We start from the raw sequence: 21795 nt of genomic DNA, 5'->3' as shown, positions 1-21795 counted from the left end.
ACTCCCTTTCTTTCAGTTTATAAGTCCTACGCGTATTCCTAGATTGCCAATTTTATCATTCTAATATAAACTATATAACACAAAAATTATACGGTTTATATTGATATATTTTTTATAATATATGACTTGTATTAGATTGGTCAAATTGACAACTTAAGGATACGCGCACGCCCTGTAAATTGAGAGAGAGGGAGTACCTCTTTTGCCTGTAGCCACAAAGTAAGACAGCATCTACAGTCCGACGCCTCAAACATCTTTCAATGTCCGGGTAGACGACCCGTCATTTACCCGGTAAAAAACACATTCAGACAGACACCTCAAACGCCCGGGTTGATAGCCGATCATACCTTTTTTTGTGCTCTAGGTTTGAATCCTGTCGACTACATCTTTTTTGTGTGTATACTTATTCACTAGACACTCTTGTGTAATCAATCAGATTCCTAGAGGATATGTTCTTTTACCTCTTTTGCATGTAGCCACAAAGTAAGAGAGCATCTACAGCCCGGCCCCTTAAACACCTTTCAATGTCCGGGTAGATAGCCTCGTCATTGACCGGTTAAAAAAAACATTCAGATGAACACTCAAATCGACCTCAAACGTCCGGACTGACCGGCACCCACTATAGCAATAAACATTCTCTATCTGAGGAAGGTACTCCCCCCATTCTTTTATACAAGGCCACAAACTTAAATTATAGGTATCAACGTAAATTTAGTGACGGGTTTCCAAGCCAACTTTTTTTTTGTTAACCAGAATCATTAATACACCCGCATGCATGCAAGGAAGGAATGAAAAGGAAGTAGCACAGTGTTATTATGATTACATGCATGCAAGTGTAGTATTAAACAAGTTGCATGTACGAGGAAACACTATTAATTTTTGTCTCGATTATTGTTACTGGCTTTGTACATATGCAAAATGTATTTTTTATAATGACCTTGCAGGGTGTATCTGAGGGAGTATTTTTTCTTTACAGGGTGTATCCGAGGGAGGTACTATCCAGCAACGTTTTTTCTATCCCTTGACACAGTAAAAAACATCGACGTGGCTAGCGCGAGCGGCCGCCCCTTCCTAGAGCCTTATTTATTGATATCATGCATATCTTTACACAACATTAATCACACTAAATTATTAGCATTAAACAGTACAGAAGCTTCAGTTCTAAGATAACTGCTTCAGTTCTAAGATAACTCATTCTCCGTCACTATATATATATATATATATATATATATATATATATATATATATGCGTGTGAATCTTCAGACGACTTCGACTAAGCCAACATAGAAACCATTTTCTCTGTAAAAGAATAGTAGATTGGAAGACTTCAAGTAGCATCAGACAACCAGAGAGATGGCAACGACGTTTTCTTCCATCGTGTGCAAGATCCTTCTCGTCATTGTAGCCATGCTTGCCCTCCTTTGCTCTGCCTGTAAGTCCCTCTATTTTCTCGAGATTCCTGCATAGCTTGAACCTTTTTCCTAAGAATTCCCTGTGCCATAGACATGGCTAAGTGTTTCCAGTTAAATTCGGGACCTTTCAAGACCATCGAAGTGATAGCGTGAATGCTCACCAAATAAATCTCGCTTGTAGATGCAAGAGACGCATCGGAATATGGGCAGTGTTTTTCCCGGCCTGAATGCAGCAACTACTGCAAGCAGCAAGGATACCACAGGGGAGGGGAGGTCATGCCGCCCAACTTCATGGACTGTTGCTGTTTCATATGAGCATTACCGTGTAATGTTCCATTTTATGTCTAGATAAAATAAAATGCTATAATAAAAATGGAATTTATGGATTGCATGCAAATCTGCCGAGAATTTTGCGGGCATTTTGGAATATATTCACATGAACCTCTGATTTAAGGCATGCCCAACGCCGATCCTCAAACCGTCCGCATCCATCTGGACAGCGTTGTCTGAACCGCGTAAACCATCCAACATGGACATGTATCGTCCGCGACGCGGTTCGGACACGTTTTCAACAGGACAACAGACACGTAGAAGTATGACACCCCGGCCCACCCAGTCCCCCATCCTGGTCCCATTTCCTTCCACTATGCCCCATCTCCCTCTTGCTTTGCATCTGCATCTGCATCCAGCACGTCCATCGTCGCTAATGTACCTCTCCGATCGCCATAGAGGCATTGTCGAACGTCCGCAACCAGCACCGTGCCCGCTTGCCTTTACGATGGACTTGTCCACCCTGGAGCCGTTTATATCCAGGCACACTCCGCCCCCCTGTCGACGACCTCCATGGCGGACACCACGCCTGGCAGGTGTTCAGTCAAATGCCATTGTGCTTATTTGAAATGCCATGTCGTCTTTTAAAGTACGAATGATGGTGAGCTAGAGCTACTCGAGCATGGAGGATGAGTTGTTGTGCGATGTGTGGTTGGTTTAATTAATTACATAGGTGATTAATTAAGACTATATGTGACGCAACACCTTAACCCTTCGGTAACAGCTCGACGCTTCATTCACGCTTTTGCCAGCTGTCGTTTGTGTTATGCCGCTGAAATATGGTGTGAAGAGATAAGTTTAAAGTTATTCTTTCCGGGTGCGTATTTATGGAGGACGGGGGCATCGGGTCCCGTTTTCTCAAATGATTCAAAAATCACATTTTCAAGTTTCAAAAAAAGAAAAACTTATACATATTCACGGTGGATCCTATAAATTTTCGTTTAAAAATATTATGATTTGCAAGGTGCACAGGAAAAATAATCCGGTCCCAACAACAAAAAAGGGACCCATTTTTATGTTCGTTTTGTTTTTTCGTCTACGCCACGTATGAAAGAATATTGTCATGCAATCTAAATTATTCAAAAAAACGCGTCATATGTGTACCTCTGTATGTACATTTTTTTGAATTTTTTTTGCGCTGTGGAAATATGTTTTTTAAGTTCACCAAAGGGCATTTCCGTGTTCCCGTTAGTTTCCACTTTTCTCTCTCCTTCATCGGCGGAGGCCTCCTACTACAGTGGAGAGGATAGGTAGGTGAGAGCGGCAGCCAGCAGCAACAGAGCGCGGCCATGGCAATGCCCACCTTCCACCTCGCCCCCGACCTGCCGTCCGTTTCGCGCCTCTGCCTCGGTTCGGCCCCACATCCATCCATCCTCTGTCTCCTGCCTCCGCCCACGCTTCTGCGCTGACCAGATTCCGGCGCCGCAGGGACCATGACGATGGGGGAGCAAAGCGGGCCGCCGGAATCGCTCCGCCTCCTCGACGCCGCCTTCGACGCCGGCGTCAACTTCTTCGACTCCGCCGAGATGTACCCGGTGCCGCAGCGCGCGGAAACGCACGGGCGCAGCGAGGAGCTCGTCGGCCGGTGGCTGCGGGCCCGGCGGGTCCCCCGCGACAGCGTGGTGCTCGCCACCAAGGTCAGCTTGTCGTCAGCCGCCAATGCCCTTCGTCAGTAAAATCTACCAACACTGCAGTTTATTCTGTGTTTCGATCCTGGCGTTGCTCGGGCAGGTCGCCGGGCCGTCTGGTCAGATGACGTGGATCCGTGGCGGGCCGGTGGCTCTCGACTCCAGGAACATCACGGAGGCAATCGATACCAGGTTGGTCAATTGCTAATTTTTCTTCTATTCAGAACTTTAGATACTTGATCCTTTGTTCTAAGTTCAGAAGCTAGTCAGTTTTTGTTCAGAATGAAATGGTTTACCAACACAGTACATGTTCCTCCAGGAACCGTTTGCTTGGTTGGACGGGTGGTATTTCTGTTCATATTATCTGAAGAATGTTTGATATGCTCTCCTTTTGTGGTTGCAGTTTGCGCCGATTGGGCGTGGATTACATCGACCTCTACCAGATACACTGGCCTGACCGGTCTGTCCACCAACTTCATTCCGTGCCAGTGGCTGCAATGCTATGTTTTTTGCTAGTATCATATCATGTGCCTCAAGTCCTAACACAAGACATGCTTACCCTGTAGTTATGTTCCTATGTTTGGAGAGACGGACTACGATCCGAGCCGTCAGTACGCGTCCATACCGATGGAAGAACAACTAGAGGCGCTTGGAAAAGGCGTAGAGGCTGGAAAGGTATGCTGCAGGGTTGCTGTCGGTGTTATATCCTGCCTATTTGTACAACATGTTAGTTCTCCCGTTTTGGCAGACTCATTTAAATTCCTGGTGTTAGATCAGGTACATTGGCCTTAGCAACGAAACACCATATGGGTTGATGAAGTTCCTTCAACTGTCTAGTGATTTTCAGCTGCGCTCCAAGATACTAACAGTCCAAGTAAGTAGCAGAGTGAATTTAATCATTTAGATGTGTATTGTTTCAGTGACGCGATAGCACTTAATACTTATTTTCATATGCATTTTGCAGAACTCGTATAACCTGCTGTGTCGCAATTTCGATGCTGGGTTGGCGGAATGCTGCCATCACGAGAGGTATCCATAGCATAGTCCTCAACCTTCAGTTAGCTACTTTTGTGGGTGACAAATGCTGCCCATCTCAGTTTGTAGTTACTTTCTTAACTTGCCTTGGTGAACTATGGCATTTGCAGAATCAGTTTGCTGGCCTACAGCCCAATGGCAATGGGTATACTTTCAGGGAAGTATCACTCGTCCGACGACAGCGGTCCGCTAGATGCAAGGATGAATCTTTTCAAAGGTGTCAAGTTTTACATTTTAAGTAGTTTCATAGCCAGATTCCCGGTCCCTTTAATTTCATTCTTGTGCTCCGCATCATCAGTGCTCCTCCTGCTTTGTAGGGAGATACTCCGAGGGTGAATCCAGATACAATCTGCAGAACCCCAAGCTGGAATTGGCAGTGAAGGTGCGGTAGTAGCCATCCTCTGTCTTCTTCATGCTTACACATTAGTCCTTGTAAACTATTTCAGGAATGTAGAAGAATGAGCACACATTAATTCTTGTAAACTATTTCAGGAATATAGAAGAATTGGCGTCAAGTATGGCATTTCACCATCAATCCTAGCAGTTGGTGTGTTTACCACATAATTTATGTTCTTTGCGAAGTTGAATTTTTAGCCATTAATCACTGATCATTTCTTCTCATCTTTATGCTTTCAGCATTTGTACTGAGACACCCCCTCGTGGGGTCAGCTGTTTGCGGTGCTACTAAATTATGTCAGCTCGAGGAAGTTCTTCAGGCCACAGGGGTCCATCTCTGTGAAGAAATTTTGGCGGAGATCAATTATGTACATGCAAGATATCCCAATCCTTGCCCATAATGTTCCAACAGATGATCTTTTTCTTTGTAAGCACTTTGCAATATCCAGATATGATAAATAGACAGTGGCAATTTGTGCATGTCATCCATGTGAATCTTCTCTGCACCGTTCCAATTTTATCAATGTCTCCAAAGGGACAATACAGAACAGCATTTTTGCAACGGCTGAGTTCACCTAAGCCTTGTCGGTTTTATGAAACATATGAATTGACGGTTCTGAAGGAGAGTGTTAGCTCATTCACTGTTAACAACATGAATGTAATTAAAGAACAGGGAAAAAGACAAGTTCGACTTCTGATGTGAAGAGTATCATGGCGTGCCAACCTGGGCAAAGTATTTCAAAAAATCATTCATTTGGGCAATTTGTATTTGTGTTCAAGTTCTCCAGTTAGTTCATCTCAACAAAAATGTATTCCCTCCATTCGGAGATAACTGACATGGTCTTAGTTCAAATAACGGACGTGGTTTTCAAAACTGAACTAAAACCACGTTAGTTATTTCCGAACGGACGGAGTATGTTTTAGAAGGATGTTGAATTTCGCCCAAGAATCACATACAAAACACAACTATCTCGAAAATCTCTTGGACAAGTGCACGGGGGGGTGTCATCTGTTTTCTCTTTATTTCTTCCCAGTCATTACGATGTGATGGTACATCTTAACAGCATTGTGCCTGCTTATACCATCCTATATAAAAAAATCGTAGTAAAAGGAAAAACTCTCATTTGGCTAAGCTTTCGTTTTTCTGACTTTTTTGAGGATTTTTTTTACTGCTTCTCGAGGTAAAATTGCCGTGACCATTTGCGTTACCACGGCATGGTAGATTTTGTTGCAATTTTCACTGTTGGAATCGCCACTTCACCTCTTTCAACAAGAAAACATGGAGCTCTGAAATCTGAATCCAGAGCTCCCAAGCTATGGCAACAATCGCCACTTCACAGCTATGTAACCCGCACTACAAATCAATGGTGATTGATACATTCATCTACATTTTCTGCTGTTGATAGATCTCGATCTGCAGCTCGGGACCATGCATGCGCGCTCCTCGACAGTGAAGAATGGCAACATAAACGCGGCCCGATCCAGAAGACGACGCATCAACTGCTGCCCTCAATACAAACAAACCAGGCATGATCATTGAGAAATTATTGTCACACCGACCATACACCTCAGCAACATTATCACCAAGATGGATCCTCATATTTCTCTTGCGTGCGTGTATATATACAGCACACAAGGATTCAGATGAATCCGTAGCGAGCAGAAACAAGACATCACACAGGTAGACACTTGAGTCCTGAGCTGAGCTCTCTTGCTGCCATGGCTTCCGGCGGCCGGCTCTGCTCCGTGCTGCTCGCGCTGCTGGCCGTCATGGCCGCGCGGCCGGCGGCGGTGTCGGGGGCGTCGGCGCACCTGCACTTCTACATGCACGACGTGCTGACCGGCCCGGCGCCGACGGCGGTGCAGGTGCTGGACGGCCCGCGCGGCCACTTCGGCGACACCATCGTCATCGACGACGCGCTCACGGCGACCTCGTCGGCGACGTCGGCGGGCGTGGGGCGCGCGCAGGGGCGGTACATCTGGGCGTCCAAGGGGAACCCGGAGCTGCTGGTCACCATGGAGGTGCTCCTCACCTCCGGCCCCTACGCGGGGTCCTCCGTCACGGTGGTCGGCCGGGACGACATCGGCGCGGCGGTGCGGGAGCTGTCGGTGGTCGGCGGCACGGGCCAGTTCAGGATGGCCACAGGCTACGTGCTGTGGAAGACCGTCCGGCTCGACCACCCCAACGCCGTCCTCGAGCTCGACGTCTTCGTCAACCCGTGAAATACGTGACGGACCGCGAGCTCGTCTCCTTCGTCTCACATGAGCATCTGTTTCACTTCTCACCTATGTATTTCCGTCTGTCTTCTACTATATGTCTACTCTGCTGCTCCTCCATGCATACGAGTGCAATAATAATGTTGAATATGTGCAAACGTTGTTCATCAAATAATATGTTGCCCGGCTTTGGTAATGACGATGATCCAAATAACTTTTTCGAAGGCAATTTTAGCGACGCGAGAATGTCATGTTTAGTTGACACGCACGACAATTTCCTGACAGACAATACACTGAGTATGGATTTGCTATGCTTGCCGACTAAATTTGCCATCACCGCTTCATTAAAAATTGCCATAAAAACCGTTCGATTTGCCATGGTCAAATCTCGAATGTTCGGGCGTTATCGGGGTCCTTTTAGATATGCTTGCTTTAGATCCGTTCAGAACTACTTATATTTTCAGTTCTATGTTGTTGTTAGCATTTGACACTGTTAGAAGGGAGAGAGAGGAATTGGTGGAATAATCGTTGTATTGCTTGAGCCTCGTGGGCATATATATAGGAGTACATGATCTACTTGAAGTACAAGGCAATCCAGAATATTTCCTAGTCTAACCTATGTTTCCTAATACAATCACGTTACTCAACATCCCCCGCGGTCACAACGGTAGCGACGCAGACAGTGAGGCTGGAGAAGAATCCGAAGACAAGCCGACGAACACCCCCCACAGTCGTAACGGTCGACGCATCGCGGAGTCGTGGCTGGAGCGGAAACCAACGAGGTTGCTCAAGCAGGCGGTAGCCCTTTGTGCCGTTTGTCGATGTAGCCGAGAGCGTGGGTGGTGGAGCCGTGGTCGAGGTAGCCGTGCGAAGAATGCCGTGGTCGATGTCGAGTAGGGGTGGCCGGTGTCGAGGAAGTCGCCGTGGAGCCGCGGGCGTAAGGGGGCGCCGAGTTAGCATGGGCGCAGTGGTGTCGAAGTAGTGCTGCGCCGGGAAGAAGATGTTGTTGACGACGCGTCTCGACGGGTTTGCCAAGCCCGGGGACACATCGTGGACGAAGGCACGCACCGGTGTTGCCAGCACCGGGCAAGCATAGACGGACGAAGACGAAGTTGACGGAGCGTCGCACCAGGCTTGCCAGGCCCGAGGAGACATCGTGGACGAAGGCACGCAGCGGTGTTGCCAGCATCGAGCGCGCGAAGACTGGGACCTGCACGAGCTGTACGCCATGTCGAAGAAGTCGGAGAGGCCAGTAGAGAAGAACTCGACGACGATTGCGGCGTCCATCGGCACGGGGCCGATGCCACCAACGGTGGTCGGAGTAGACGAAGTGGTCGAGGTAGATGATGGCGACGCTGGCGACGGGCTGGTGTTGGACGAAGACGAAGGGAGGTGGACGGGCGGCGGCGGCGGCTACGGGGGTAGCAGCGGCGGCGGACGAAGAAGAGTGGCGGCGGCAGCGGCTAAGTTAGGAGTGCGGCGGGCGGCGGCGGTGCTCGAAGTAGGCGAAGAACCCTGACAGCATGACGAAGACCGGTGTGGATGGTGGGGTTCCCGCGCCAAGGGAGACGGCACGACGCATACCACGGAAGGTCGACGCGCGGTGACGGCGGAGTGGACCGCGGGCCGCGGCGCTACGGCCCGAAGGGGCGATGCAGCGGCGGCAGGCGGGTCGGGGCGACGACAGGAAGACCTCGGGGCAGCGGCGGGGACCGTGGGCCGCGACGCTGCGGCCCGAAGGGGCGACACAACGGCGGTTCGTGAGTCGGTGCAACCGCGGGGACGGCCTCGGGGCGGCGGCGGGGACCGCGTATCGCGACACTATGGCCCGAAGGGGCGATGTAGCGGCGACACACGAGTCGATGCAACCGCGAGGAGAACCACGGGGCGGCGGCGCTGCGGCCCGACGGGGCGACGCAGCGGCAGCCCGATGCTCGATCGGTGGAGAGGCGCGCTGAACTCGGGGACGATCTTCACGGAACCTGCCGAGGCGCGCGTAACCGACGGGCCAGGTCGATCGCGCGGCGTAGATGAGGTGGATCGCGGCAGCGAGCGGGTGATCAAGTCGATCACGTGTGAGGTCGGGGACGCCGCTCGGTGGAGGCGTGGTGGCGGCGGAGTCCGAGATGAAGCCAGCAACGACAGACGGCGTGGGACGTCGTGCGGACGAGCTTGTCAGCACCAGCACCCGGGCAGCGAGGCCCGAGCGACCAGCGGAGCAGCGGCGTCCGAGTTGAGGCAGCCAGCGAGCCTGACGTAGCCGTCCCAATGCAACCAAGAACGAGGCCGACGAGGTAGACCGCTGGGCCGCTGTGCAGACGCGGCGGAGGCGGGTGACGTGGATCGATGAGCGGGCCGGCGCGCGAGCGACGGCTATGATTGGTCATCACATGGCGCGAGGCCACCGGGTCGGGGCGATGCAGGTGTCCCGGTCAGAGCAGGGCGGTGATGGCCGGCGCAGGCCAACGAGCGGACCGACGCGCGGACGGCGGCTGGCCCGGACGGGCCTCCTCGGCGCGTGCTACCTCTTGAGCTTGCGTTGGATTTTCCCGAAGAGGAAGGGATGATGCAGCAGAGTAGCGTAACTATTTTCCTCAGTTTTTGAGAACCAAGGTACCAATCCAGTAGGAGGTCACACTCAAGTCGTTCGTACCTACACAAAACGATAGCTACTCGCAACCAACGCGATTAGGGGTTGTCAATCTCTTCACGGTCACTTACGAGAGTGAGATCTGATAGATATAATATTTTTGGTATTTTTGGTATAGAGATGCAAAGCGAAAAGTAAAGGCAAAGTAAAAAAGCAAAGCAAGATTAAAGTGATGGAGATTAATATGATGAGAATAGACCCGGGGGCCATAGGTTTCACTAGTGGTTTCTCTCAAAAGCATAAGTATTCTACGGTGGGTGAACAAATTACTGTTGAGCAATTGACAGAATTGAGCATAGTTATGAGAATATCTAGGCATGATCATCTATATAGGCATCACGTCCGTGACAAGTAGACCGAAACGATTCTGCATCTACTACTATTACTCCACTCATCGACCGCTATCCAGCATACATCTAGAGTATTAAGTTAAAAATAGAGTAACGCTTTAAGCAAGATGCCATGATGTAGAGAGATAAATTCATGCAATATGAAATAAACCCCATCTTGTTATCCTCGATGGCAACGATGCAATACGTGCCTTGCTGCCCCTTCTGTCACTGGGAAAGGACACCGCAAGATCGAACCCAAAGCTAAGCACTTCTCCCATGGCAAGAACTACCAATCTAGTTGGCCAAACCAAACTGATAATTCGAAGAGACTTGCAAAGATAAACAATCATACATAAAAGAATTCAGAGAAGATTCAAATATTATTCATAGATAGACTTGATCATAAACCCATAATTCATCAGTCTCAACAAACACATCGCAAAAAGAAGATTACATCGAATAGTTCTCCACAAGAGAGGGGGATAACTTTGTATTGAGATCCAAAAAGAGAGAATAAGCCATCTAGCTACTAACTATGGACCCGAAGGTATGAGGTAAACTACTCACACTTCATCGGAGGGGCTATGATGATGTAGAAGCCCTATGTGATGAGGCCCTCTCCGGCGGAGCTTTGGAACAGGCCCCAAGATGAGATCTCGTGGATACAGAAAGTTGCGGCGGTGGAATTAGGTTTTTGGCTTCGTATCTGTTCATTTGGGGGTACGTAGGTATATATAGGAGGAAGAAGTACGTCGGTGGAGCACCGAGGGGCCCATGAGGCAGGGGGCGCGCCCTAGGGGGTGGGCGCGCCCCCACCCTTGTGACCGCCTCTTTGACTCCTCGGAGCAGGGTCCAAGTCTCCTGGATCACGTTCGGTGAGAAAATCACGTTCCCGAAGGTTTTATTCCGTTTGGACTCCGTTTGATATTCTGTTTCTCCGAAATACTGAAATAGGCAAAAAAAACAGCAATTCTGGGCTGGGCCTCCGGTTAATAGGTTAGTCCCAAAAATAATATATAACTGGAAAATAAAGCCCAATATAGTCCAAAACAGTAGATAATATAGCATGGAGCAATCAAAAATTATAGATATGTTGGAGACGTATCAGGCATCCCCAAGCTTAATTCCTGCTCGTCCTCGAGTAGGTAAATGATAAAAAAAGAATTTTTTATGCGGAGTGCTACTTGGCATAATTTCAATGCAAATCTTCTTAATTGTGATATGAATATTCAGATTCGAAAGATTCAAGACAAAAGTTTATATTGACATAAAAATAATAATACTTCAAGCATACTAACAAAGCAATTATGTCTTCTCAAAATAACATGGCCAAAGAAAGTTATCCCTACAAAATCATATAGTCTGGCTATGTTCTATCTTCACCACACAAAGTATTTAAATCATGCACAACCCCAATGACAAGCCAAGCAATTGTTTCATACTCTAACTTTTTCAAAACCTTTTCAATCTTCACGCAATACATGAGCGTGAGCCATGGATATAGCACTATAGGTGGAACAGAATGGTGGTTGTGGAGAAGACAAAAAGGGGAAGATAGTCTCACATCAACTAGGCGTATCAACGGGCTATGGAGATGCCCATCAATAGATATCAATGTGAGTGAGTAGGGATTGCCATGCAACGGATGCACTAGAGTTATAAGTATATGAAAGCTCATCAAAAGAAACTAAGTGGGTGTGCATCCAACTTGCTTGCTCATGAAGACCTAGGGCATTTTGAGGAAGTCCATCATTGGAATATACAAGCCAATTTCTATAATGTAAAATTCCCGCTAGTATATGAAAGTGATAACATGAGAGACTCTCTACTATGAAGATCATGGTGCTACTTTGAAGCACAAGTGTGGTAAAAGGATAGTAACATTGTCCCTTCTCTATTTTTCTCTCATTTTTTTATTTTTATTTTTTATTTGGGCATTTTCTCTTTTTTTATGGTCTCTTTTCTTTCTCCTTTTTTGGGCTTCTTTGGCCTTTTTTATTTATTTTTCGTCCGGAGTCTCATCCCGATTTGTGGGGAAATCATAGTCTTCATCATCCTTTCCTCACTGGGACGATGCTCTAAAAATGATGATCCTCACACTTTTATTTTTCTTACAACTCAACAATTACAACTCGATACTTAGAACAAAATATGACTCTATATGAAGGCCTCCGGCAGTGTATCGGGAAATGCAATATGACAATGATGAATGTGTCATGATAAATGGAACAGTGGAAAGTTGCATGGCAATATATCTCGGAATGGCTATGGAAATGCCATAATAGGTATGTATGGTGGCTGTTTTGAGGAAGGTATATGGTAGGTGTATGATACCTGCGAAAGGTGTGCGGTATTAGAGAGGCTAGCAAAGGTGGAAGGGTGAGAGTGCGTATAATCCATGGACTCAACAGTAGTCATAAAGAACTCATATACTTATTGCAAAAATCTAGAAGTTATCAAAGCAAAGTATTACGTGCATGCTCCTAGGGGGATAAATTGGTAGGAAAAGACCATCGCTCGTCCCCGACCGCCACTCATAAGGAAGACAATCAATAAATAAATCATGCTCCGACTTCATCACATAACGGTTCACCATACGTGCATGCTACGGGAATCACAAACTTTAACACAAGTATTCTTTAAATTCACAACTACTCAACTAGCATGACTCTAATATTATCACCTCCATATCTCAAAACAATTATCATGCTTCAATCTTTTCTTAGTATTCAATGCACTCAAAAGAAAGTTTCACAAATCTTGAATACCAAGCATATTATTATTAAGCAAATTACCATGCTATTAAGACTCTCAAAATGATTTAAGTGAAGCATGAAAGATCAATAGTTTCTTTAAAACAAATCCACCACCGTGCTCTAAAAGATCTAAGTGAAGCACATAGAGCAAAATTATAACGCTAAAAGATATAAGTGAAGCACATAGAGCAAAACTACATAGCTCAAAAGATATAAGTGAAGCACATAGAGCAAAATTATAATGCTCAAAAGATATAAGCGAAGCACATAGAGTGTTCTATCAAATTCTAATTCATGTATGGCTCTCTCAAAAGGTGTGTACAGCAAGGATGATTGTGGCACACTAAAACACAAAGACACAAATAATACAAGACGCTCCAAGCAAAACACATATCATGTTGGTGAATAAAAATATAGATCCAAGTAAATTATCGATGGAAGTGGACGAAAGAGGGGATGCCTTCTGGGGCATCCCCAAGCTTTGACTTTTTGGTGTCCTTGGATTATCTTGGGGGTGCCATGGGTATCCCCAAGCTTAGGCTCTTGCCACTCCTTGTTCCATAATCCATCACAAGAATTCACCCAAAACTTGAAAACTTCACAACACAAAACTTAAAGTAGAAAACTCGTGAGCTCCGTTAGCGAAAGAAAACAAAAGACCACTTCAAGGTACTGTAATGAACTCATTCTTTATTTATATTGGTGTTAAACCTACTGTATTCCAACTTCTCTATGTATTATAAACTATTTTACTAGCTATAGATTCATCAAAATAAGCAAACAACACACGAAAAATAGAATCTGTCAAAAACAGAACAGTCTGTAGTAATCTGTAGCTAGCGCAAGATATGGAACCCCAAAAATTATAAACTAAATTGCTGGACGTGAGGAATTTATCTATTAATCATCTGCAAAAATAATTAACTAAATAGCACTCTCCAAATAAAAATTACAGCAGCTCTCATGAGCGCTAAAGTTTCTGTTTTTCACAGCAAGTTCAACAAGACTTTCCCCAAATCTTCCCAACGGTTCTACTTGGCACAAACACTAATTAAACACAAAAAACACAACAAAAACAGAGGATAAATAATTTATTTATTACTAAACAGGAGCAAAAAGTAAGGAATAAAAATAAAATTGGGTTGCCTCCCAACAAGCGCTATCGTTTAACGCCCCTAGCTAGGCATAAAAGCGAGGATAGATCTAGGTATTGTCATCTTTGGTTTTAGAGAAAAAGAGAGCAAACTTGTTATCTATGGAATTAATCTTTCTATTTTGGCAAAGTACATGTCCATTAATGATAGAAGAAAGATTAAGAATGTTGCGTAAATTGGCATCTAGGCTAGCTTTTATCTCTTTAATAGATTCGTTTTGGTAAGAAAGCAAGAGAGATGTGATTTCAGCTTTCTCATTAATGGGGTGCCCAAATATAGTTTTCATCCTCTCATAGATATCTATGGGGTCCCCTTCAAGAACCCCCCCCCCTCAAAAATAGAATCTAAAACTTGTTTGAACGAAGCGGGTAACCCAACATAAAAGCTTTTTAAGTAAACCTCAATTTGATACTGGGGTACATAGCTAGCCCGGATCCTTAACAACCTATCCCAAGCATCTTTCAAAGATTCATCAAGTAAATAATGAAAAATTCCAGAATCATCTTCACCAAAATTACTAAGGTTCTCATTGATAACTCCGGCAAGTTGTTCCATAGCATTCCGATTTACGAGTTCAGATAAGATAGCAGGATTGTCAAAAGCACTAGAACATGGAAGAGAACCCCCAATTCTTTTTGGTTCTGACATGGCGAGGGAAAAGAGGCAAACAGAAAAAGAGAGGGAGGATAGAGAGAGAGAGAGGGCGAATAAAATGGCAAGGGTGAAGTGGGGAGAGGAAAACGAGAGGCAAATGGCAAATAATGTAACGCGGGAGATAGGGATTGTGATGGGTACTTGGTATGTAGACTTTTTGCGTAGACTCCCCGGCAACGGCGTCAGAAATTCTTCTTGCTACCTCTTGAGCTTGCGTTGGATTTTCCCGAAGAGGAAGGGATGATGCAGCAGAGTAGCGTAAGTATTTCCCTCAGTTTTTGAGAACCAAGGTATCAATCCAGTAGGAGGCCACGCTCAAGTCCCTCGTACCTGCACAAAACGATAGCTACTCGCAACCAACGCGATTAGGGGTTGTCAATCCCTTCACGGTCACTTACGAGAGTGAGATCTGATAGATATAATATTTTTGGTATAAAGATGCAAAGTAAAAAGTAAAGGCAAAGTAAAAGGCAAAGAAAAATTAAAGTGATGGAGATTGATATGATGAGAATAGACCCGGGGGCCATAGGTTTCACTAGTGGCTTCTCTCAAGAGCATAAGTATTCTACGGTGGGTGAACAAATTACTGTTGAGCAATTGACAGAATTGAGCATAGTTATGAGAATATCTAGGCATGATCATCTATATAGGCATCACGTCCGTGACAAGTAGACCGAAACGATTCTGCATCTACTACTATTACTCCACTCATCGACCGCTATCCAGCATGCATCTAGAGTATTAAGTTAAAAATAGAGTAACGCTTTAAGCAAGATGACATGATGTAGAGAGATAAATTCATGCAATATGAAATAAACCCCATCTTGTTATCCTCGATGGCAACGATGCAATACGTGCCTTGCTGCCCCTTCTGTCACTGGGAAAGGACACCGCAAGATCGAACCCAAATCTAAGCACTTCTCCCATGGCAAGAACTACCAATCTAGTTGGCCAAACCAAACGGATAATTCGAAGAGACTTGCAAAGATAACCAATCATACATAAAAGAACTCAGAGAAGATTCAAATATTATTCATAGATAGACTTGATCATAAACCCACAATTCATCGGTTTCAACAAACACACCGCAAAAAGAAGATTACATCGAATAGATCTCCACAAGAGAGGGGGATAACTTTGTATTGAGATCCAAAAAGAGAGAAGAAGCCATCTAGCTACTAACTATGGACCCGAAGGTCTGAGGTAAACTACTCACACTTCATCGGAGGGGCTATGATGATGTAGAAGCCCTCCGTGATGACGACCCTCTTCGGCGGAGCTCCGGAACAGGCCCCAAGATGAGATCTCGTGGATACAGAAAGTTGCGACGGTGGAATTAGGATTTTGGCTCCGTATCTGTTCGTTTGGGGGTACGTAGGTATATATAGGAGGAAGGAGTACGTCGGTGGAGCACCGAGGGGCCCACGAGGCAGGGGGGCGTGCCCTAGGGGGGTGGGCGCGCCCCCCACCCTCATGACCGCCTCTTCGACTCCTTGGAGTAGGGTCCAAGTCTCCTGGATCACGTTCGGTGAGAAAATCACGTTCCCGAAGGTTTTATTCCGTTTGGACTCCGTTTGATATTCTGTTTCTCCGAAATACTGAAATAGGCAAAAAACAACAATTCTGGGTTGGGCCTCCAGTTAATAGGTTAGCCCCAAAAATAATATAAAAGTGGAAAATAAAGCCCAATATAGTCCAAAACAGTAGATAATATAGCATGGAGCAATCAAAAATTATAGATACGTTGGAGACGTATCAGCGCGCGTGGCCGCCGGGTCGTAGGAGAGGCCGGCTGGTCGCGCCGGGGTCGGAGTAGAGGCGCACGGGGGTTGACGACGGTGGCGGGTGACGCAAACCGATCAAGACTAGATCGGAAAACCAAAAAGAAAAACGCCCATCAAAACGACCGGCGAGAGAGCGAAAAAAACCGAAGCAAGGGCTCTGGAAAAAGACTCTCTAGGACAGTCGGTCAACACGACCGGCGGACGAACCCTAGGTACGGGCGGCGCGGCCCCCGGCGGCGGTCATGGAGGCCGACTGCCCCTGGGGCGGCGCGTGGGTGCGGAAGCGGCGGCGGCTAGGGTTTAGGATCGACTTGCGATAGATACCATGTTAGAAGGGAGAGAGAGGAATTGGTGGAATAATCGTTGTATTGCTTGAGCCTCGTGGGCATATATATAGGAGTACATGATCTACTTGGAGTACAAGGCAAGCTAGAATATTTCCTAGTCTAACCTATGTTTCCTAATACAATCACGTTACTCAACACCCCCCCGCGGTCACAACGGTAGCGACGCAGACAGTGAGACTGGAGAAGAATCCGAAGGCAAGCCAACGGACACCCCCCACAGTCGTAACGGTCGACGCATCGCGGAGTCATGGCTGGAGTGGAAACCAACGAGGTTGCTCAAGCAGGCGGTAGCCCTTTGTGACGTTTGTCGATGTAGCCGAGAGCGTGGGTGGTGGAGCCGTGGTCGAGGTAGCCGTGCGAACAATGCCGTGGTCGATGTCGAGTCGGGGTGGCCGGTGTCGAGGAAGTCGCCGTGGAGCCGCAGGCGCAAGGGGGCGCCAAGTTAGCATGTGCGTAGTGGTGTCGAAGTAGTGCTGCGCTGGGAAGAAGATGTTGTTGACGACGCGTCTCGACGGGTTTGCCAAGCCCAGGGACACATCGTGGACGAATGCACGCACCGGTGTTGCCAGCACCGGGCATGCATAGACGGACGAAGACGAAGTTGACGGAGCGCCGCACCAGGCTTGCCAGCCCCGGGGACACGTCGTGGACGAAGGCACGCGGCGGTGTTGCCAGCATCGGGCGCGAAGACTGGGACCTGCACGAGCTGTACGCCATGTCGAAGAAGTCGGAGAGGCCAGCAGAGAAGAACTCGATGACGATTGCGGCTTCCATCGGCACGGGGCCGATGTCACCAACGGTGGTCGGAGTAGACGAAGTGGTCGAGGTAGATGATGGCGACGTTGGCGACGGGCTGGTGCTGGACGAAGACGAAGGGAGGTGGACGGGCGGCGGCTACGGGGGTAGCAGCGGCGGCAGCCGAAGAAGAGCGGCGGCGGCAGCAGCTAAGTTAGGAGTGTGGCGGCGGTGCTCGAAGTAGGCGAAGAACCCTGACAGCGTGACGAAGACCGGTGCGGACGGTGCGGTTTCCGCGCCAAGGGAGACGGCACGGCGCATACCACGGATGGTCGACGCGCGGTAATGGCGGAGTGGACTGCGGGCCGCGGCGCTACGGCCCGCAGGGGCGATGCAGCGGCGGCAGGCGGGTCGGGGCGACGACGGGAAGACCTCGGGGCGGCGGCGAGGAACGCTTGCCGCGACGCTGCCGCCCAAAGGGGCGACACAACGGCGGTTCACGAGTCGGTGCAACCGCGGGGACGGCCTCGGGGCGGCGGCGTGGACCGCGTATCGCAACACTACGGCCCGAAGGGAAGACGTAGCGGCGACACACGAGTCGATGCAGCCGCGAGGAGAACCACGGGGCGGCAGAGCTGCGGCCCGATGGGGCGACGCAACGGCAGCCCGATGCTCGATCGATGGAGAGGCGCGCTGAACTCGGGGACGATCTTCACGGAACCTGCCGAGGCACGCGTAACCGACGGGCCAGGTCGGTCGCGCGGCATAGATGAGGTGGATCGCGGCGGTGAGCGGGTGATCAAGCCGATCGCGCGCGAGGTCGGGGACACCGCTCGGTGGAGGCGTGGTGGCGGCGGAGTCCGAGATGAAGCCCGCGACGACGGACGGCGTGGAACGTCGTGCGAACGAGCTTGTCAGCACCCGCACCCGGGCAGCGAGGCCCGAGCGACCAGCGGAGCAGCGACGTCCGAGTTGAGGCAGCCAACGAGCCTGACATAGTCGTCCCAACGCAGCCGAGAACGAGGCCGGCGAGGTAGACCGCTGGGCCGCTGTGCAGACGCGGCGGAGGCGGGCGACATGGATCGATGAGCGAGCCGGCGCACGAGCGACGGCTATGATTGGCCGTCGCATGGCGCGGGGCCACCGGGTCGGGGCAATGCAGGTGTCCCAGTCAGAGCAGGGCGGTGACGGCCGGCGCAGGGCAACGGGCGGACCGACGCGTGGACGACGGCTAGCCCGGACGAGCCTCCTCGGCGCGCGTGGCCGCCGGGTCATAGGAGAGGCCGGCTGGTCGCGCCGGGGTCGGAGTAGAGGCGCACGGGGGTCGACGGCGGCGGCGGGTGACGCAAACCGATCAAGACTAGATCGGAAAACCAAAAATAAAAACGCCGATCAAAACAACCGGCGAGAGAGTGAAAAAAAACCGAAGCAAGGGCTCGGGAAAAAGACTCTCTAGGGCAGCCGGTCAACACGGCCGGCGGACGAACCCTAGGTACGGGCGGCGCGGCCCCCGGCGGCGGTCATGGAGGCCGACCGCCCCGGGGTCGGCGCGTGGGTGCGAAAGCGGCGGCGGCTAGGGTTTAGGATCGACTTGCAATAGATACTATTTTAGAAGGGAGGGAGAGGAATTGGTGGAATAATCGTTGTATTGCATGAGCCTCGTGGGCATATATATAGGAGTACATAATCTACTTGGAGTACAAGGCAAGCCAGAATATTTCCTAATCTAACCTATATTTCCTAATACAATCACGTTACTCAACATCCCTCCGCGGTCACAACGGTAGCGACGCAGACAGTGAGACTGGAGAAGAATTCGAAGGGAAGCCGACGGACACCCCCACAGTCGTAACGCTCGACGCATCATGGAGTCGTGGCTGGAGTGGAAACCAACGAGGTTGCTCAAGCAGGCGGTAGCCCTTTGTGCCGTTTGTCGATGTAGCCGAGAGCGTGGGTGGTGGAGCCGTGGTCGAGGTAGCCGTGCGAAGAATGCCGTGATCGATGTCGAGTCGGGGTGGCCGGTGTCGAGGAAGTCACCGTGGAGCCGCAGGTGCAAGGGGGCGCCGAGTTAGCATGGGCGCAGTGGTGTCGAAGTAGTGCTGCACCGGGAAGAAGATGTTGTTGACGACGCGCCTCGACGGGTTTGCCAAGCCCGAGGACACATCATGGACGAAGGCACGCACCGGTGTTGCCAGCACCGGGCATGCATAGGCGGACGAAGATGAAGTTGACGGAGCACCGCACCAGGCTTGCCAGGCCCGGGGACACGTCGTGGACGAAGGCACGCGGCAGTGTTTTCAGCATCGGGCGCACGAAGACTGGGACCTGCACGAGCTGTACGCCGTGTCGAAGAAGTCGGAGAGGCCAGTAGAGAAGAACTCGACGACGATTGCAGCGTCCATCGGCACGGGGCCGATGTCACCAACGGTGGTCGGAGTAGACGAAGTGGTCGAGGTAGATGATGGCGACGCTGACGACGGGCTGGTGCTGGACAAAGACGAAGGGAGGTGGACGGGCGGCGGTGGCGGCTACGGAGGTAGCAGCGGCGGCGACCGAAGAAGAGCGGCGGCGGCAGCGGCTAAGTTAGGAGTGCGGCGGCGGTGCTCGAAGTAGGCGAAGAACCCTGACAGCGTGACGAAGACCGGTGCGAACGGTGGGGTTCCCGCGCCAAGGGAGACGACACAACGCATACCACGGAAGGTCGACGCACGGTGACGGCAGAGTGGACCGCGGGCCGCGACGCTACGGCCCGAAGGGGCGATGCAGCGGCGACAGGCGGGTCGGGGCGACGACGACCACGGGGCGGCGGCGGGGACCGCTGGCCGCGACGCTGCGGCCCGAAGGGACGACACAACGGCGCTTCGTGAGTTGGTGCAACCGCGGGGACGGCCTCGGGGCGGCGGTGGGGACCACGTATCGCGACACTACCGCCCGAAGGGGCGACATAGCGGCGACACACGAGTCGATGCAGCCGCAAGGGGAACCACGGGGCGGCGGCGCTGCGGCCCGACGGGGCGACACAGCGGCAACCTGATGCTCGATCGGTGGAGAGGCACGCTGAACTCGGGGACGATCTTCACGGGACCTGCCGAGGCGCGCGTAACCGACGGGCCAGGTCGGTCGTGCGGCGTTGATGAGGTGGATCGCGAGGGCGAGCGGGTGATCAAGCCGATTGCGCGCGAGGTCGGGGACGCCGCTCGGTGGAGGCGTGGTGGCGATGGAGTCCGAGATGAAGCCAGCGACGACGGACGGCGTGGGACGTCGTGCGGACGAGGTTGTCAGCACTAGCACCCGGGCAGCGAGGCCCGAGCGACCAGCGAAGCAGCGGCATCCGAGTTGAGGCAGCCAACGAGCCTGACGTAGCCGTCCCGACGCAGTCGAGAACGAGGCCGACGAGGTAGACCGCTAGGCCGTTGTGCAGACGCGGCAGAGGCGGGTGACGTGCATCGATGAGCGGGCCGACGCGCGAGCGACGACTATGATTGGCCGTCGCATGGCGCGAGGCCATCGGGTCGGGGCGATGCAGGTGTCCCGGTCGGAGCAGGACGGTGACGGCCGGCGCAGGGCAACGGGCGGACCGACGCGCGGACACTGGCTGGCTCGGACGGGCCTCCTCGGCGCGCGTGGCCGCCGGGTCGTAGGAGAGGCCGGCTGGTCGCGCCGGGGTCGGAGTAGAGGCGCACGGGGGTCAACGACGGCGGCGGGTGACGCAAATTGATCAAGACTAGATCGGAAAACCAAAAAAAAAACGCCGATCAAAACGACCGGCGAGAGAGCGAAAAAAACATGAAGCAAGGGCTCGGGGAAAAGACTCTTTAGGGCAGTCGGTCAACATGGCCGGTGAACGAACCTTAGGTATGGTCGGCGTGGCCCCCGGTGGCGGTCATGGAGGACGACCGCCCTGGGGGCGGCGCGTGGGTGCGGAAGCGGCGGCGGCTAAGGTTTAGAATCAACTTGCGATAGATACCATGTTAGAAGGGAGAGAGAGGAATTGATGGAATAATCGTTGTATTGATTGAGTTTTGTGGGTATATATATAGGAGTACATGATCTACTTGAAGTACAAGGCAAGCTAGAATATTTCCTAGTCTAATCTATGTTTTCTAATACAATCATGTTACTCAACTGACACCCTCCTCCTCCCTGAAACCCGTACTTCTATTACGGAATCAAATTTACAATCACAATTCAATCAACCTCGACACACGGAAAATAATTGCTCCCAACACAAGGCAGGTGCGTTGTCGATTTCATTATGACATAGGAATATTAAGAACATAGTGGCCAGGTGAACTGTCGATTTCATTATAAGATTGAAAATTTAAAAACAGACTGGTCAGTTTATACGGGAAACTAGGCCAAAA

At 50.2% G+C, this 21795-nt stretch overlaps 2 protein-coding genes and 1 long non-coding RNA gene across 3 annotated transcripts; all 3 read left to right on the top strand.

Annotated features, from left to right (window-relative positions):
* The first annotated feature begins 1254 nt into the window (after positions 1 to 1254).
* On the top strand, positions 1255 to 1810 carry LOC147978420 (uncharacterized). The gene is made up of 2 exons (XR_015618094.1): positions 1255 to 1433; positions 1595 to 1810. It is a non-coding gene; the product is annotated as an uncharacterized LOC147978420 (long non-coding RNA).
* Positions 1811 to 2912: 1102 nt separating this feature from the next.
* On the top strand, positions 2913 to 5502 carry LOC125547888 (uncharacterized). The gene is made up of 11 exons (XM_048711631.2): positions 2913 to 3093; positions 3172 to 3380; positions 3475 to 3563; positions 3775 to 3831; positions 3938 to 4046; positions 4144 to 4245; positions 4336 to 4400; positions 4517 to 4623; positions 4724 to 4788; positions 4899 to 4953; positions 5043 to 5502. The coding sequence occupies exons 1-11, from the start codon at positions 3033 to 3035 to the stop codon at positions 5201 to 5203; spliced, it is 1080 nt and encodes a 359-aa protein (XP_048567588.2). The 5' UTR covers positions 2913 to 3032; the 3' UTR covers positions 5204 to 5502.
* Positions 5503 to 6436: 934 nt separating this feature from the next.
* On the top strand, positions 6437 to 7215 carry LOC125547887 (dirigent protein 21). Its single transcript, XM_048711630.2, has one exon. It carries the CDS (start codon positions 6522 to 6524, stop codon positions 7023 to 7025), a length of 504 nt encoding a protein of 167 aa, XP_048567587.1. The 5' UTR covers positions 6437 to 6521; the 3' UTR covers positions 7026 to 7215.
* The last annotated feature ends 14580 nt before the right edge of the window (positions 7216 to 21795 follow it).

Source organism: Triticum urartu, chromosome 3A, assembly GCF_056163025.1.
Source record: "Triticum urartu cultivar PI428250 chromosome 3A, HENAU_Tu73, whole genome shotgun sequence".
Lineage (NCBI taxonomy): Eukaryota > Viridiplantae > Streptophyta > Magnoliopsida > Poales > Poaceae > Triticum > Triticum urartu.
The sequence above is the reverse complement of the archived record's forward strand: the minus strand, read 5'-3'. Positions and strand labels throughout refer to the sequence as shown.

What these genes read in the sequence shown, in the direction of transcription:
- LOC125547887 (XM_048711630.2), top strand. Translation starts at nt 6,522, where the DNA reads ATGGCTTCCGGCGGCCGGCTCTGCTCCGTGCTGCTCGCGCTGCTGGCC.
- LOC125547888 (XM_048711631.2), top strand. Translation starts at nt 3,033, where the DNA reads ATGGCAATGCCCACCTTCCACCTCGCCCCCGACCTGCCGTCCGTTTCG. An exon ending in GCGTGGTGCTCGCCACCAAG is followed by an intron (nt 3,381 to 3,474) that starts GTCAGCTTGTCG and finishes TTGCTCGGGCAG; the next exon opens with GTCGCCGGGCCGTCTGGTCA. An exon ending in GAATGCTGCCATCACGAGAG is followed by an intron (nt 4,401 to 4,516) that starts GTATCCATAGCA and finishes TGGCATTTGCAG; the next exon opens with AATCAGTTTGCTGGCCTACA.